This window comes from Salarias fasciatus, chromosome 1, assembly GCF_902148845.1.
Source record: "Salarias fasciatus chromosome 1, fSalaFa1.1, whole genome shotgun sequence".
In the NCBI taxonomy this organism is placed as follows: domain Eukaryota; kingdom Metazoa; phylum Chordata; class Actinopteri; order Blenniiformes; family Blenniidae; genus Salarias; species Salarias fasciatus.
In genome coordinates, this window is record NC_043745.1 from 40,288,216 (window position 1) to 40,306,126 (window position 17,911).

Consider the following 17,911-nt stretch of genomic DNA (forward strand, 5'->3'; position numbering starts at 1 on the left):
TTCACGACAAGCTAAAAGCACAAAGCAAACCAGGAAGTGAAATATGACACCGACGCTACAGTCCAGTCCTCCGCGGGGTTTCCCACGGCGTGTCCCAGGGGCCCAGCGGGGGCCGTGATTGGACGGCGGCGGAGGGGGCGGAGCCTCAGAGGCCGAAGGTGTTCTCTCCGCTGTAGGCGACGTACAGGAAGCCGTCCTCGTCCTTCTCCTTCTCGTACAGCTGCCCCATGGTGATGCTGCAGGGACAGGGAGGGGTGAGCTCCACCCTGCTGCCCCCTCCACCCTACCACCCCACCCACCCTGCTGCCCCACCCAAACCAACACCCTCCTACCCCATCCCCCATCACTCCATCTCCACCCTCCTACCACCCCACCCTCCCCCCCTCCACCCTGGTGCCCCACCCAAACTAACACCCTCCTACCCTCCTCCCATCACTCCACCCTCCTACCTCCACCACCTCCTCCACCCCTCTTGCTCCTCCACCCGCCCCCCCCCCCTGACCTGGACTGAGGCACGGTCTTGTCCACGAACAGGAAGATGGCCTTCTCCGAGGGCAGCTGGATCCGCTTCCTGATGATCCACATGAACTGGGCCACGGTGATGTCTGCCGGGACCAGGTACTTCCTCTTGTCGATGTCCACGATCTGAGAGCCCGACACCTTCTCCACGATCACCTGAGGACCAGGACCACGGGTCAGGACCAGGACAGGACCACAACCACAGATCAGGACCAGGACAGGACCACAGATCAGGACCAGGACCAGGACCACAGATCAGGACCACGACCACAGATCAGGACCAGGACCACAGATCAGGACCAGGACCACAGATCAGGACCAGGACAGGACCACAGATCAGGACCACGACCAGGACCACAGATCAGGACCAGGACAGGACCACAGATCAGGACCACGACCACAGATCAGGACCAGGACCACAGATCAGGACCAGGACAGGACCACAGATCAGGAAAGGACCAGGACCACAGATCAGGACCAGGACCAGGACCACAGATCAGGACCACGACCACAGATCAGGACCACGACCACAGATCAGGACCAGGACCACAGATCAGGAAAGGACCAGGACTACAGATCAGGACCAGGACCACAGATCAGGACCAGGACAGGACCACAGATCAGGAAAGGACCACGACCACAGATCAGGACCAGGACCACAGATGAGGACCAGGACCAGGACCACAGATCAGGACCACGACCAGGACCACAGATCAGGACCAGGACAGGACCACAGATCAGGACCACGACCACAGATCAGGACCAGGACCACAGATGAGGACCAGGACAGGACCACAGATCAGGAAAGGACCAGGACCACAGATCAGGACCAGGACCAGGACCACAGATCAGGACCACGACCACAGATCAGGACCAGGACCACAGATCAGGACCAGGACCACAGATCAGGAAAGGACCAGGACCACGGGTCAGGACCACGACAGGACCACAGATCAGGACCGGGACCACAGATCAAGACCAGGACCCCAGATCAGGACCAGGACAGGACTACAGATCAGGACCAGGACCACAGATCAGGACCAGGACAGGACCACGGGTCAGGACCAGGACCGGGACAGGACCACGACAGGACGGCAGATCAGGAAAGAACTAGGACCACAGATCAGGACTGGGACCACAGATCAGGACCAGGACCACAGATCAGGACCAGGACCACAGATCAGGACCACGACCACAGATCAGGACCAGGACAGGACCACAGATCAGGACCACAGATCAGGACCTGATCAGGACCTGATCAGGACCCCCCACCCCCCAGGTGTCCCTCACTCACCGGGACCCTGTCAGGATACTTGTTGCGGATCTTGGCGGACTCTATGCATCGATGTTCTGCAGGGAACAGAGAACAGAGGAGAACCTTTAGAACCTGATGAGCTGCTGGTCCACCCCCCACCCTCCCCTGTACCGGGGTCCAGAGGCTGGTTCGAACCCCCCCCCCCCCCCCCCCCCCCCTTTACCGGTACCGCCCGGTACCGGAGCCCGGTTCGTCCCCCCCCAGTGACCCACCCCCGCCTCCCAGTGACCCGACCTGAACCGACATTAGCTTGTTTACAGCGGCGCCATGTTGGAGCTCCTCTCTGCCGGAGCCTCCGCTCCCCGCGGCGGCAGCAGGTCTCGGTCCGGTCCGCGGCTCCTCCCGGGCCGCTCCGGACCGGCCCGGCTCCGGGACTGCCTCGGCCCCCCCTGGCGCCCCCCCTCCCCTCACGTCCCCGCCGCCGCGGCCCGTCCTCACCCAGCGAGTGGTCCTCTTTGAACATCCATTTCATGTTTCCGGGCGGCGGGAGCTCGGTACCGGGTCCTGAGGGCCTCCGGGGGCTGGGCGGGAGTCACGAGACGAACTTTAAGCCCAAACAGCAGCCGAACTGTGACCTTTAACCTCCGTGAACAACAACAAAAACACAGCCTGACTACATCCGGGACTTCTGCTCCGGCCCGCCGTGACGTCATGGGACTCTACCACTGGAGGGGGGGGGGGGGGGGTCTTAACCGAGAAACAACTTCTTTTTTTTTTTTTAATAATTAACAGATTGATAAAGAACCGATGTTCTACATTACAGAACAACCTGTCAGACAACAGACGAGCCGGTAGAGCGGAGCAGAAAATACAGCAACTACAGTAACCCCCCCCCCCCCCCACCCCCCCCCCCCCCCCCCACCCCCCAACAACAACAGCGCCAGCAAGGACCGACCACTAATGAGAGGAACGAAAAAATACAATTAACACTGTATTAATATTCTACAAAAAATTAAATAAAGAAAAAATATATATATAAATATACACATAAATATTATTTATTTATATTTGTATATTTTTTTCTTTATTTTTATTTTAAAACTATACCAGATATATATATACTCTGATATATATATATATATATATATATATATATATATATATATATATATATATATATATATATATATATATATATATATATATATTTGTTTTTTTTCCTGAATTTGTTTTCATGAAGTAAAAAAAAATACCATTTATTTATTACAGTATAGTTAATAATACTTATTTATTATTTAGGTCCATTACTCTGGTTACACTCTGGTTGACATCATAATAATAATTATTATCCTTGCATTCCTTACTTTTCTTCATCCCGCTCAGCACACTTCCCTTATTTTTTTTTTCTGGAATATTTTCATGTCTTTAATTTACACTTTATTCTTATTGTATATGTCTGTATGTATGTGAGGGTCTGTATAGGTGTATATATGTGGATATGTGTATATGTGTGTATATGGCCATGTGTAATATATTAGTGCTGTCATGCGATAAAAAAATTAACCTAATTAATTACAGGATTTGTAAATAATTAATGAATCTCATTTTAATGTCATATCTGCTTTTGGTCCCCAAGTGAAGAACTGGAATTCTGGGACGTTACAGAATTGTGGTGCAGGACTCATCAAATGAAAACGCAGAGAAGAGAAGATTTGAAATCCACATTTTTGTTGATGATGAGTGAAGCTCAGTCAGGACGTCTCGTCCAGAATAAATCAGGAAACTCAAATAACACTTTCAGCGTGTTTCATTAAAGAAATTCAGAAGAAGATAAAGTTTAAGTACATCCAGCAAACCCATTCGGCCTGGTGCACTATTCAAAAATGCAGCACAAATATAGATTAAAAAAAATCTGAATTAAAATGAGGCTGAGTCTCAAACAGCCACTCAAGCAAACTAAATTCAAAATGAAGACTAAAACAAACTTAATACAGCAATTTAAAGCAGGTACTACAAGTATAACATGCCTCTAAATAAAACAACAGTTTCGTTCACATTGAATTGGCAATCAAGTGTGCTATAATTAATCTTAGATTAATTTTTTAGTGCATTAATTTGTGGTGTAATTAATTAATCTAATTAATGCACTAAAGTGACAGCCCGATATATATTTCTTCTTTTTTCTGAGGCTGCTGTAACACCAAATTTCCCAGTTTGGGATCAATAAAGTCACTCTCTACTCTATTTACTCTATATACTCTCTACTCTTCCTCATGTAGTGTTTTCCTTTCCACGCAGTTAAAATTAGCCTGGTTTGTGTAGATTGTTGGATTTCTGGAGACAGACGGTGAATTATTCGCGACAGAGACGCCGCTTTGGGACCAGAGACTCAGAGAGGACTGGCTTTGTCTCACGTGTCCCAAACGCTGAGACGATCTGCAGTGTTCCGCAGCGTCTCCAGCCGCGTGAGAACCCAGAGAACAGCTGATTTGATGAGCTGCTGCTGGGCCGCCTGTGGAGAACAGCAGCAGCGGTCAGGCTGCAGGGTCACGGTCGGCCACACGGCGGCGCTGTGCTCCTTTACTTTGACAGAGAGACACGAGGGGACGGAGTGAGACACGGAGGACAGACTCAGACTTCAGGATTTACATGTTCTCCAAACGTTCTGGTGTTTTTTGGGGTGGTTTGAAGAGAGAACTCATCCGTTCATTTTATTTGAAGAAAAGTTTCATGAAAACGACAAAAAAACGAGGCGACCATCCATCCTTCCATTTTCTACCGCTTATCCGGGGCCGGGTCGCGGGGGCAGCAGTCTCAGCAGAGATGCCCAAACTTCCCTGTCCCCAGACCTCCTGTCCCCAGACCTCCTGTCCCCAGACAGTCCTGTCCCCAGACCTCCTGTCCCCAGACCTCCTGTTCCCAGACCTCCTGTCCCCAGACCTCCTGTCCCCAGACCTCCTGTCCCCAGACAGTCCTGTCCCCAGACCTCCTGTTCCCAGACCTCCTGTCCCCAGACCTCCTGTCCCCAGACAGTCCTGTCCCCAGACTTCCTGTCCCCAGACCTCCTGTCCCCAGACTTCCTGTCCCCAGACCTCCTGTCCCCAGACTCTTCCTCCAGCTCCTCTGGGAGGATCCCAAGGCGTTCCCAGGCCAGCTGAGAGACAGTCTCTCCAGCATGTCCTGGTCTTCCCCGGGGTCTCCTCCCGGTGGGACATGCCTGGAACTCCTCCCCAGGGAGGCGTCCTAACCAGATGCCCGAGCCTCCTCAGCTGCTTCTCTCGATGTGAAGGAGTAGCGGCTCTACTCCCAGCTCCTCCCTGGTGACGTAGCTCCTCCCCCTGTCTCTCAGGGAGCGCCCAGCCACCCTACGGAGGAAGCTCATTTCGGCCGCTTGTATCCGGGATCTTGTCCTTTCGGTCATGACCCAAAGCTCATGACCATAGATGAGGGTGGGAACGTAGACTGACTGGTAAATCCAGAGCTTTGCCTTTCGGCTCCTTCTTCACCACAACGGACCGATACGACTGATCTCTGCAGCCGCTGCACCGATCCGCCTGTCAATCTCACGCTCCATCCGCCCCCCACTGTGAACAAGACCCCAAGACACTGAAACTCCTCCACCTGGGCCAGAGTCTCTCCACCGACCTGGAGAGGGCAGACCACCTTGTTCCGGTCGAGGACCATGGCCTCGGATTTGGAGGTGCTGATCCTCATCCCTGTTGCTTCACACTCGGCTGCGAACCGCCCCAGTGCATGATGGTCCAGGTTCGATGAAGCCAACAGGACAACATCATCTGCAAAAAGCAGAGATGAAATCCTGTGGTCCCAGAACCGGACCCCCTCCGGCCCCTGGTCCCAGAACCGGACCCCCTCCGGCCCCTGGTCCCAGAACCGGACCCCCTCCGGCCCCTGGTCCCAGAACCGGACCCCCTCCGGCCCCTGGTCCCTAAACGGGACCCCCTCCGGCCCCTGGTCCCTGAACCGGACCCCCTCTGGCCCCTGGTCCCTGAGCCGGACCCCCTCCGGCTCCTGGCTGCACCTAGAAATTCTGTCCATAAAGATTCTGAACAGAACCGGTGACAAAGTTCAGCCCTGCCGGAGTCCAACATGCACCGGGAACAGGTCCGACTTACTGTCGGCAATGCGGACCAGACTCCTACTCCGGTCCTACAGAGACCAGACGGCCCTGAACAAGAGGCCCCGGACTCCGTATTCCCGGAGCCCCCCCACAAGACACCACGAGGGACACTGTTGAACGCCTTCTCCAAATCCACAAAACACATGTGGACTGGTTGGGTGAACTCCCACGAGCCCTCAAGCCCGCTATGGAGGGTCTGGAGCTGGTCCAGTGTTCCACGACCAGGACGAAAACCACACTGTTCCTCCTGAATCTGAGGTTCGACTATTAGTCAAATCCTCCTCTCCAGTACCCTGGAACAGACTTTCCCAGGGATCCTGAGGAGTGTGACCCCCTATAGTTGGAGCACACCCTCCAGTCCCCCTTTTAATACAGGACCACCACCCCGGTCTTCCAGTCCAGAGGCTCCATCCCCGACCGCCACGCGATGTTGCAGAGACGTGTCAACCAAGACAGTCCCTGCACATCCAGAGACTTAAAGGCACTATCCGCGAATTTAATTTAACCAGGGCGAGAAAAATGCTTTTTACATCATGTACTATGAAGTCCATGCTACATTTCTGTGAAAAAAAATCACACATTGATCAGCGTGTTCTGGATATCTGGCCCCGCAAAGCGCTGCCTGAGGATTCAGCGTGACCACCTCTCTGCTCCACTGGCAGCAGCAGGGGGGGCGGAGCCTGGCCGTCTATACCTCCACTTGCTGTTGCAAATTAATTTCTGCAAACTACTGTCTGCATTGAACACGTAGCGACAAGATAAAATCTGGTTTACCTGAGAGGAAGCGGCCGTTTATTTTGAACAAAAAAGAGTCGAGGTGTCTCTCAACCTCCCTCACCAGCTCAGGCTCCTCCCCCCCAACGAGGAGACAGTCCAGGTCCCTGGAGCTGGTCTCTGTGTCTGAGGATCGGGTCGCCGGGCACCCTGCTGTCGGCTGCCACCTGATCCACATTGCACCCGGCCCCTATGGTTCCCTCGGCGGGCGGTGGGTCCACCGGAGGCGACCAGTGACGCGTTTTTATTCAGGCTTCTAACGGGCCGCCTGCATTCCTCTCAGCTTCATCTTTATTCATGTAATTTTATTCTATTTCATTACAAACCTTTACTTCTTCATCTTAACTCACTTTTTTCCCAGCACTTCTGACATTTGACCTCTCCTGGTGTGTGTGTGTGTGTGTGTGTGTGTGTGTGTGTGTGTGTGTGTGTGTGTGTGTGTGTGTGTGTGTGTGTGTGTTGTTTCTTATAAACATGAAACGTGCTTTACAACTAAAGTTTGATTTGAAGTTTGATTTGATGTCTGTTTCCATGGAAACAGCAGAAACACTGAAACCATGTAGTTCTCCTGTTGGTCCACTAGATGGTGCTGTTGCTTTGATAAAGAAACGAGAGAACAACACACCTATACATTACCAATGGGGAACATGGAGCAGGGGTGTTCAACCTGCATCTCTGGAGCCACATGTGGTCGTGCTAACGTAGCCGCTCTAACATAGCCACGCTAATGTAGCCATGCTAACGTAGCCGTGCCAACATAGCCATGCTAACGTAGCCATGTTAATGTAGCCGCGCTAATGTAGCCACACTGACGTAGCCATGCTGACGTAGTCACGCCAACATAGTCTCGCTAATGTAGTCACGCTAACGTGAGACCAGAGTCCTGAGCAGGAAATCACCAGAGCAGGAACACAGAAGAAGCAGAGCAGGCGAATCATCATCATCATCATCATCATCATCATCATCATCATCATCATCTTCAGCCTTTATTCAGTCTGAGTAACACGTCTCACATTTCCTTCATTCATCAGCTGGAGGACCAGCGTCCTGGTCCGGCGGCGTCCTGGACCCCTCCTGGTGGTGCTGCCCTGCAGCCTGGGTTTCCTCCTGGACCCAGGTCTGCTCCCGGACCTTGGTCTGCTCCCGGACACTGGTCTGCTCCCGGACCCCGGCCCCCTCCTGGACCCGGGACCTGGTCTGGTTGTGGGGCGGCAGCGGCTTCCCCAGGTGGTGTCCCGTGGTGAGCCCCCAGCGCCGGCCCCCCAGGGCCTCCCTGGCCTCGGGTCGGAGCAGGAAGCCCCCCCGGAAGCTCAGGTCGAAGAGGCGGCAGGGTGCGAAGCTCAGCGGCTCCTCGGCAGGCAGGCCACCCAGCCGCGCCCGCCACCCCTCCAACATGGCCGCCCGCACCGGGGCTGGGCAGTGGGCGGGGCTCCAGAAGATCTGTGGGGCCAGGACCTGGAACCCACAGAAGTGCAGGACCCCGTTCTGGAAGAGACCACAGACACGGGTCAACACGGGGGGGGCACTGGGGAAGTCAGTGGGGGGAACGGGGAGGGGCACTTGGGGGGAATCAGGGGGGCACTGAGGGGCCACTAGGGGAGGCAATGGGAGGGCACTGGGGGGACACTGGGGCGGTACTAGGGGGACCACTGGTGGGGCACTGGGGGGGAACTGGGGGGGGGTCACTGGAGGGGCACTTGGGGTTCAATGGAGGGCCAGTAGGGGGGCCACTGGGTGGCCACTGGGGGGGGGGGGTCAATGGGGGGGCACTAGGGGAGACACTGGGGGGGTCACTGGTTGGGCACTGGGGAGGGGTCACTGGGGGGGGTCACTGGGGGCCTTTCGGGTGGGGGATCACTGAGGGGTCACCTGCAGAGGCCACAGGGTGACGTTGATGTCTCCGTTGACGCCGTCGGGCTGGAACATGGTCTCCGTGGCGCCAGTGGTGAAGGACAGCATGGCCTTCTTATCCTGCAGGTAAACACCAGAACCACGGTTAACCAGGGAGTCCAGACCGGGCCCGGATCCAGAATCGGCCCTGGGCTGAAGCCCAGAACCGGAACAGGAAGGTTCTAAACCCCGGGTCTGACCTTGAAGACGCCCGTGTCGTACATCCTCTCCAGAGAGAAGGCGAAGCCCTGCGTGAGGACCCGGTCCATCCAGCCCTTCATGATGGCAGGAACACTGAACCAGTACAGCGGGAACTACACACACACACACACACACACACACACACACACACACACACACACACACACACACACACACGTTATCTGAATCTGATCTGGAAGATTTTTCTAATTTTGTAGGCTGAGAGTCTCAGTCTTATTTCTCTGGTCTTCTCTGTCTTCCTTTGTGTCCCGTCTGCTTTGTTTCTTTGCATTCCGTGGACGTGTTGACCCGTTGTCCATCCGGCTGCGCCGCATCGTCCTGATCTCGCATGTCTCTTGTCTTATCTCGTTGGACTCGCCGTCCCTCATACTTGCCATGTCTGGCGTCTTTCTTTCGTCCGTCTGCTGCAGGAGATCTGGTCCTGATCACCGTCCTCTGTCATCGTGTCTTCTGATGGTTGACAAGATGGTGGCAGGGCGGTGTCCTCCGTCTTCAATACACCAGAGGTCCTCAACACGTTCGACAGAAAGACCATGGTGGAGGACGAGTCCTGGATCCGCAAGGCGTTTTGTCCCGCAGAGTGGAGCAAAAAGACAAATCCTGTCAAAGAGTACGGTACTCTTTTCAACGAGGTTGGAGACAAAACCCCGACCAGCGTCCTTTGTGTCCTTCAGCAGCGCTGACGTCTCCTGCTAGCTTGCTAATGGAGAAACAGCGCTGAAGCTGCCGTCCTGGAGTGGGGGATGGATGAGACAGTCTCCACCCGTCTTTGCGTGAAGACGGAAGATCAAGATCTTAGATCTCAGAAGATCTTAGATCTCAGAAGATCTGAGATCCGCCTGTTAGCAATACGTCCTGAACCGCGGAGACATCGTCCACCTGGTGGACTGGGACCGAGGGGACGACGGCGTTGAGTTCGGAGGGTGGAGCTCCGGTCCGGCAGCGAGGACCCCACGGAGAGCCCGGCAGAGGAAGATCCGGCGTGGAGCACCGCGGCTCCCGGCTAAAGCTAAGGGGTCCAAGGGGCGGAACCCTGTCACTGAGGGCTGGTCCCAGGGGACCAGCTGAGTGGAATGGCCCCGGAATTGACTGCTGATCTGGACGCTAACACGCTAACATGCTAACACGCTAACATGCTACATGCTCAGCTAAGTTGGTCACAAAGTTAAAAACAGACTCCGAATGGCAGACGCAGCTCATTTAGCGTCACCGCTGATATACGACCCAGACCTGTGGCCCAGAGGGGCGTCGGTACGACGCCACGAGGCAGGTCACTCCAGGACTGCTGGTCCACCTCATCTGATAAACCTGATAAACCTGAGACCAGACCTTGTTTTTCTTTAATGACCGTTACTGTCGTTAATTATTGACTATCAATGAGGACCGGCTCGGGTCACGGTAGCGGCCTGCGGATAAGGAACCAACTGTTGGAAAACAGTCTACGTATCCAAGAAACTCAGCTCTATCAGCAGTGGCTTTGACGGGGCAGGAGAGTTGGGGGGGGGGGCGGGCTGGCGTGGATCAATCTCTGGTGGAGGGGCTGTTCTGTGAGCAGATGGGGTGGGACTGGTGGACCGGAATGAAAATGGCCGTTGATGATGATGTTTTATTATTCTTCACCCCTTCACACTGAACGTGTTGCTGAATCAAAAAATGCAAAAACGCAACAAGTTGAACTCGCGTCAATTTTGAGGTCCAACACCGAACAACGCCGGGCCCCTGAGGACACCGCGGTGCGTTGATGCGCCGAGTATGTGTTGGGAAGGCGGGGCTTCCAGCCTTATCTCCTGTGTTAGCTTAGCATCATGGCTAACCCTGATGAGTGAGTGGTATTTGCTTCATAAAGCCAGACAGCGGCGCTGTCGGCGGACAGTCCGCCGTGCCTGGTGCTCCATATGATCCAGAGACAGTCGGAGTTTGGTGAGTTTCACCATTCGCTCCAGGAGCTGAGCCAGTGTCGCTTTCCCCGGCCCCGCCCCCTGACCTACATCACCATGGAGACACTCTCTGATTGGTCTGCCGCAAAAATGCCACGTCAAAAGTTCAGATTTCCCAACTTCAGTGACGGCCACAAAAACGCGACGCCGATGCCAGAATGCCCCGACGCGCCGCCAGTGAAGGTGCGTTCCCCGTCGTTTTTCAATTACATTTGGACGCAAAAACGCGGAGATCATTTGGCGGCATGAACGGGCCTTGAGACTGTCGACAGAGAGGAAGAACGTTCTAGGACCTGCTTCTGTCAGGTCTCACAGGGAGGAGGTCAGAAGACCTGGACGTTTGTGACGGGCGGTTTTAATGCAGATGTTTGAGAGACAAAGTCCCTCTTTGGACAGCATCTGATCTTACGTTGTCCACTGAGACATGACTGTCACCGGACCCTGGAGTCCAGCGTCCTGGGTCTGTCTGTACTGCGACTCCACTGAGGAACAGTATGGTTCTAAAAGTCACGATGGAACCGGACCGAGTGTCTATGCTCTGAAGGAGGCTGGAGGTCCAACATGTCCACCCATGTCCCCGTGCCGTCTGGATGCCTCCAAAGCCTTTGACCCGGTCAGAAACCATCAGAAAGACTCGAGGCGAGGTGGTTCTTCTGATCTGAGATGGACCCTGCAGTCCGGGATCTAAACCAGGCTCTGTGAGTTCCGTGAGGAAATGTAGCTTCTGGAACCTTCACCTGAAGAGGACCAGAGGACTGGTTCCTGGTTTCTCCTCTATGCTGACAGCCAGGTCCCGGGTCCTGGATCAGGACTCGTTCTGAAGACCACATTCGAAGGCAGGCTGGAAACTATCTGCTAGCTAGCATGCTAACGGGAATCCAGTCTGCAAGATGATGAAGACTCTGATCAGGCCTCCAGGGGGCAGAGTCAGACCGTCCTCCAGGGGGCGGAGTCAGAGCGTCCTCTGGACTCTGGACTCTGGACAGACTCTGTTTTATTGAGCTCATGTTTCTTTGTTTGTTTTTATGGAGCTCAGAGGCTGAAATAAAGATTGACCGATTGCCGTGTTGTGTATTTCTGTAGCAGTCCTCCATGTCGGTGTCACTTCCTGTTTACGTCCACATGGTCTCTCAGGACACCGATGTCTCAGCTTGTTTCCTCTGAGGCCTCAGAACGTCCTCCTCTTCTGAGTCCTTGAATTTGGATTGTTTCATACCGTCTCGCCGTGTCTTGTTTCATATTGTCGTGTCTTGTTTCATATCGTCTTGTCGTGTCTTGTTTCATATCGTCTTGTCGTGTCTTGTTTCGTATCGTCTTGTCGTGTCTTGTTTCGTATCGTCTTGTCGTGTCTTGTTTCGTATCGTCTTGTCGTGTCTTGTTTCATATCGTCGTGTCTTGTTTCATATCGTCTTGTCGTGTCTTGTTTCATATCGTCTTGTCGTGTCTTGTTTCATATCGTCGTGTCTTGTTTCGTATCGTCTTGTCGTGTCTTGTTTCGTATTGTCTTGTGTCTTCTTTCATGTTTCTTGTTTCACCTCGTCTCCGGGTGGTCGCGGTGTCTTGGTGACCTCTGACCTGGAATATGATGAGTTCGGCTTGTTGGACTTTCTGCTGCTCGGCCATGATGTCCTCACTGAGACGTCCCTCCATCCAGGCGTGCATGGTCTCCTCTCCGTACTGAAACAGCTGCGAGTTCTTCAGCTCGCCTGGAACCGAGGACCAGAGCGGGACAGACGGCATGAGACAGGGAGAGACCAGCAGAGACAGTGGACAACGGGACAGAAGGACACAGAGGGGCAGACAGACGGAGGGGACAGGAGAAGCACCTGTGATGTCGTCCACAGTGGCGCTGGCGTTGAACCTCATGGCGTAGAGGTCGGACACGAGGACGGTGAAGCCCCGCCTACTCAGCTCGCTCACCGCCACGTCCCGCAGCGCCGCGTTGAAGGACGCGGGACTCTGGTGGGCGTACACAATCAGGACGGTCCTCCCGGCTGCAGGCGGGGACAGAGGACATCGGGACAATGCGGGACATCGAGACGACCGTCCTCCAGCTAGAAACACCTGAGAGCTTCCTATCGTTTGGCTCCGGTTCCTGGACTCGTTCTCTCAGATGGGGACGGTTTTTAGAACTGTATCGACGGGGACAAACTGTCCTCAGTTTTGAAAGTCGACTGGACTGAACTTTTGTCTTTGAATCAGAGAAACACTTTAAGACACGTTTTCTGAAAAAACTGAAATCTGCTTTCAATTTGTCGGTTTGTATTTTTGAAGCCGTACAGATAAAAAGAAGCTTAAAACTTAAAGACTGAAGACTAAAGGCTGAAGACTGAAGACTGAAGACTAAAGACTGAAGACTGAAGAACAAAGACTGAAGACTGAAGAATAAAGACTGAAGACGGAAGAATAAAGACTGACGTTTAAAGACTGAAACAAGACATAAACAACCTGAAATTTCAGTTGAGGATGAGAAAGGTTTCTGAGTCTTCAGGCTTTAGTCTTCAGAGTTTTAAGTCTTTAGTCTTAAGAGTCTTCAGTCATTAATCTTCAGAGTCTTTAGTTTTCACAGTCGTTAGTCTTCAGAGTCTTCAGAATCTTTAGACTTCAGGGTATTTAGTCTTACATCCTCAGAGCCTTCAGTCCTCCGAGTCTTCAGAGTCTTTAGTCTTTAGTCTTAAGAGTGTTCAGCCATCAGTGTTCAGAGTCTTTGGTCTTTGGTCTTCAGAGTCTTTGGTCTTTACACTTTAGAGTCTTTAGTCTCCAGTCCTCAGAGTCTTCAGAGTCTTCAGCTTCAGTTCTCAGAGTCTCCAGAGTCTTTACTTTTCAAAGTCTTTAGTCTCTAGTTTTCTGAGTCTTTAGTCCTCAGAGTCCTCAGAGTCTCCAGTCTTCAGTCTTTAGTCTTCAGCTTTCAGGACTGAGGAACACTTTGTGTAAAATCTTTCTCTTCACTGCGTCTTCATACGTCTTCACATTCAAATAAAGTCTTACCCATTTCTGCCCCTCTGGATCTGCCCCGGTCTTCTGCCCCTCTGGATCTGCCCCGGTCTTCTGCCCCTCTGGATCTGCCCCGGTCTTCTGCCCCTCTGGATCTGCCCCGGTCTTCTGCCCCTCTGGATCTGCCCCGGTCTTCTGCCCCGGTCTTCTGCCCCTCTGGATCTGCCCCGGTCTTCTGCCCCGGTCCTTTCCTTTATAGCCTCTCTGGAGCTCTGAGCCTGAGAAACATGCAGAGATAAAGAAGAGTCGCAGGTGGGGGAGGAGGAAGAAGAGGAGAAAGAGGAGGAGAAAGGAGGAGGAAGAGGAGGAGGAAGAGGAAGAGGAAGAGGTTGGTTGGAGTGGATCAGTCTTTTTCCCTGCAAAAAGACCAGGAGGAGGAGGAGGAGGAGGAGGAGGAGGAGGAGGAGGAGGAGGAGGAAGAGCAGGAGGAGCAGGCTGTCTGGAGCTCCACATGACTTCGGCTCTTCTGGTGTTTTGGTCGTTTCAGGATTAAAGTCACGAGTCGACTTTGATCCACCTGATTACACCTGTTACACACACACACACACACACACACACACACACACACACACACACACAAACACACACACATGCACAAACACACACACAGCGGGGTTCAGAGCGAGCGCTGCAGCTCGTCCCACTGCACCACGTCTGACTGGTCCCCTGGCATGTGGATGGTCCGGTTCCACCGGCGGCAGGAATGTCCACACACACACACACACACACACACACACACAGGATCGTTAATCCCTCTTCAGGGTCTCATGTGGACTCTGTCCCCTCGCCATCCTGTGGGACTCACGTCTCTCTGGATCACGTCTCTCCTGATGCTCCGCTCTGTAATTTGACACCGGATCCTCCGATTGGCCAGCAGGCTGGATCCTGGGCCCGGTCCTGGTCTGGAGCAGACTGAATCCTGTTCCTCTGTCCTCCTTTAGAGCCACTGGATCCTGGATTAGTGGATCCAGGACGGGCCAGATGCCCCGGGTCGATCAGCAGAGACTCGGGTCCCGATGGGTCATTCATTCATTCATTCATTCATTCATTCATTCATTCATTCATTCTGCTGGACATGAGTCCTCCTGCTGTCCTCACTGAGTCACATGGTCCAGGCGTCCAAGCATTCTGCCCTCTGCTGGACAGACCGGGGACGACTCTCCAACCAGGACTGAACTGAAGGGAAAGAAGCTCTGAAAACAGACTGAATGTGGAGGACGGGGACAGAGGACAGAGACGGAGGACAGAGGACAGAGACGGAGGACGGAGACAGAAGACGGAGGACGGAGACAGAGGACAGAGATGGAGAACAGAGACGGAAGACAGAGACAGAAGATGGAGGACGGAGACGGAGGACAGAGATGGAGGACAGAGACGGAAGACAGAGACAGAAGATGGAGGACGGAGACGGAGGACAGAGATGGAGGACAGAGACGGAGGACAGAGACAGAAGACGGAGGACGGAGACGGACGACAGAGATGGAGGACAGAGACGGAAGACAGAGACAGAAGACGGAGGACGGAGACGGAGGACAGAGATGGAGGACAGAGACGGAGGACAGAGACAGAAGACGGAGGACAGAGATGGAAGACAGAGATAGAGGACGGAGACATAGGACGGAGGACGGAGGACCCCCTGCTGGTGCTGTGCAGAGCTTTGTGTTGCTTTAAATCTGGAGCTGAACGATCCGTCGTTCTGGAACAAAACTCGTCATTTCAGACGACGCCATGTTTGGATGTCAAAGCCGCCGTTTTTCTCAGCTTTTCTTTATTTTTCTAAATATGTCAGCCGGTAGCCCGCGGCGCAGAAAGGCCCGGAGCGGCGGCTCCGCCTCCGCTACCAGTCAGGACGGGTCACGTGACCGACACGGGCAGAAGCGGCTCCGAGGGATCTGATCCCACGGCGAGCCTGCTGCTCACGGCGGATCGGCCGTACGCTCCGCCTCCCTCATGGCGGATCGGCCGTACGCTCCGCCTCCCTCACGCCGGGCAGCGGCCGGCCGCTCAAACAGCTGCGAGAATCCCAGTTTCATGGCTCGACTGCCGATATGAGGTGAAGCAGAGCGTCCGGGCCCCGCCCCACGGTGCATTTCCTCAACGCTTCTGCAGACCGCGGACTTCCCCGCCGACCACACCGGGGAGAATCTCGCCACGGGGCTGAAGGAGAGTTGGCCAAACTGCGGTCTGAGGCCCAGACGTGCTTAAAACAGACCATGCAACAAATGTGATCCGAGCAACGGAGCTGAACCAGTGGACCAGAATGCAATGCTTCGGCCGCCGGCTGCATCTTGCAGTCGGTAAGTACAGATAGGGCCGTCGCGATCATTACAATATTCGTCAGTCGCGATTTTTTTAAATATTCGTGAATATTTTTCATATTCACGATGACCGTGATTTATTTATTTTGTCCACAAAGTTGTATAAAACGCAGAGTCTGCCGTCATGGCGGCGGCCAGCAGCAGCAGCGTCGCTCACCCGGCCGTCTCTCTCCCGTCTCGCCGGACGGTTAGCGAGGCTACGCTAATAACAAGGAGGGCGAGGACGTCCCGGTGCCAGGGCACCGCTGTGGACACAGAGCCCGCTGACGAGGAGGAAGCCATGAGTAAACTTCATCGTAAAACAGTGCCGGTCAAAAGCGCTAACATGCTAACGCTAATAATATACCGTATCGGCCCGAATATGAGACGAGTCTGATTATAAGACGACTATTTTTCAAATATCATTTTGTGAAAAAAAAAATATGTTGAAGACAATCAGGTTCCTCATGAGAGAACTCTTTATGTACAATTATTCTAAACTCAAAACTCACAACAGAGAACATTTCACCTGATTTAAGATCAAAAGAATTACTGCAGTATTAAATAAAAAACATTCTCTTTCTCAAAATAAGCAGCAATGAGCAACAAGTAACGTCTCTGGTCCGGCGCTTGGCTGTTCGCACTGGAGGCGTGTCTGCTGACTGCGCTCTCTGCTGGTCACATCGGCTGATCCGGCTGCTCTCAGCTGATCCGGCTGCTCTTGGCTGCTCTCGGCTGATCCGGCTGCTCTCGGCTGATCCGGCTGCTCTCGGCTGCTCTCGGCTGATCCGGCTGCTCTCAGCTGATCCGGCTGCTCTCGGCTGATCCGGCTGCTCTCGGCTGATCCGGCTGCTCTCGGCTGCTCTCGGCTGATCCGGCTGCTCTCAGCTGATCCGGCTGCTCTCGGCTGCTCTCGGCTGCTCTCGGCTGATCCGGCTGCTCTCGGCTGATCCGGCTGCTCTCGGCTGCTCTCGGCTGATCCGGCTGCTCTCAGCTGATCCGGCTGCTCTCGGCTGCTCTCGGCTGATCCCGGCTGCTCTCGGCTGCTCTCGGCTGATCCGGCTGCTCTCAGCTGATCCGGCTGCTCTCGGCTGCTCTCAGCTGATCCGGCTGCTCTCGGCTGCTCTCGGCTGATCCCGGCTGCTCTTGGCTGCTCTCGGCTGATCCGGCTGCTCTCGGCTGCTCCGGCTGCTCTCGGCTGCTCTCGGCTGCTCCGGCTGCTCTCGGCTGCTCTCGGCTGATCCGGCTGCTCTCGGCTGATCCGGCTGCTCTCGGCTGCTCTCGGCTGCTCTCGGCTGATCCGGCTGCTCTCGGCTGCTCTCGGCTGCTCTCGGCTGATCCGGCTGCTCTCGGCTGCTCCCGGCTGATCCGGCTGCTCTCGGCTGCTCTCGGCTGATCTGGCTGCTCTCCGCTGATCCGGCTGCTCTCGGCTGATCCGGCTGCTCTCAGCTGATCCGGCTGGTCTCGGCTGATCCGGCTGCTCTCGGCTGCTCTCGGCTGATCCGGCTGCTCTCGGCTGCTCTCGGCTGATCTGGCTGCTCTCCGCTGATCCGGCTGCTCTCGGCTGATCCGGCTGCTCTCGGCTGATCCGGCTGCTCTCGGCTGCTCTCGGCTGCTCTCCGGCTGATCCGGCTGCTCTCGGCTGCTCTCGGCTGCTCTCGGCTGATCCGGCTGCTCTCGGCTGCTCTCGGCTGATCCGGCTGCTCTCGGCTGCTCTCGGCTGATCTGGCTGCTCTCCGCTGATCCGGCTGCTCTCGGCTGATCCGGCTGCTCTCAGCTGATCCGGCTGGTCTCGGCTGATCCGGCTGCTCTCGGCTGCTCTCAGCTGATCCGGCTGCTCTCGGCTGCTCTCGGCTGCTCTCGGCTGATCCAGCTGCTCTCGGCT

At 54.5% G+C, this 17,911-nt stretch overlaps 2 protein-coding genes across 2 annotated transcripts; both read right to left on the reverse strand.

Annotated features, from left to right (window-relative positions):
* Positions 1 to 2,472, reverse strand: LOC115405557 (gamma-aminobutyric acid receptor-associated protein-like 2). The gene is made up of 4 exons (XM_030115204.1): positions 2,273 to 2,472; positions 1,814 to 1,869; positions 503 to 675; positions 1 to 236 (listed from the first exon to the last, which is right to left on the reverse strand). Exons 1-4 carry the CDS (start codon positions 2,304 to 2,306, stop codon positions 146 to 148), a joined length of 354 nt encoding a protein of 117 aa, XP_029971064.1. The 5' UTR covers positions 2,307 to 2,472; the 3' UTR covers positions 1 to 145.
* A 5,154-nt stretch (positions 2,473 to 7,626) lies between these two features.
* nqo1 (NAD(P)H dehydrogenase, quinone 1) lies at positions 7,627 to 14,101 on the reverse strand. Its single transcript, XM_030112109.1, has 6 exons — positions 13,724 to 14,101; positions 12,562 to 12,729; positions 12,311 to 12,441; positions 8,777 to 8,890; positions 8,556 to 8,657; positions 7,627 to 8,171 (listed from the first exon to the last, which is right to left on the reverse strand). Exons 1-6 carry the CDS (start codon positions 13,725 to 13,727, stop codon positions 7,707 to 7,709), a joined length of 984 nt encoding a protein of 327 aa, XP_029967969.1. The 5' UTR covers positions 13,728 to 14,101; the 3' UTR covers positions 7,627 to 7,706.
* Positions 14,102 to 17,911: the final 3,810 nt, after the last annotated feature.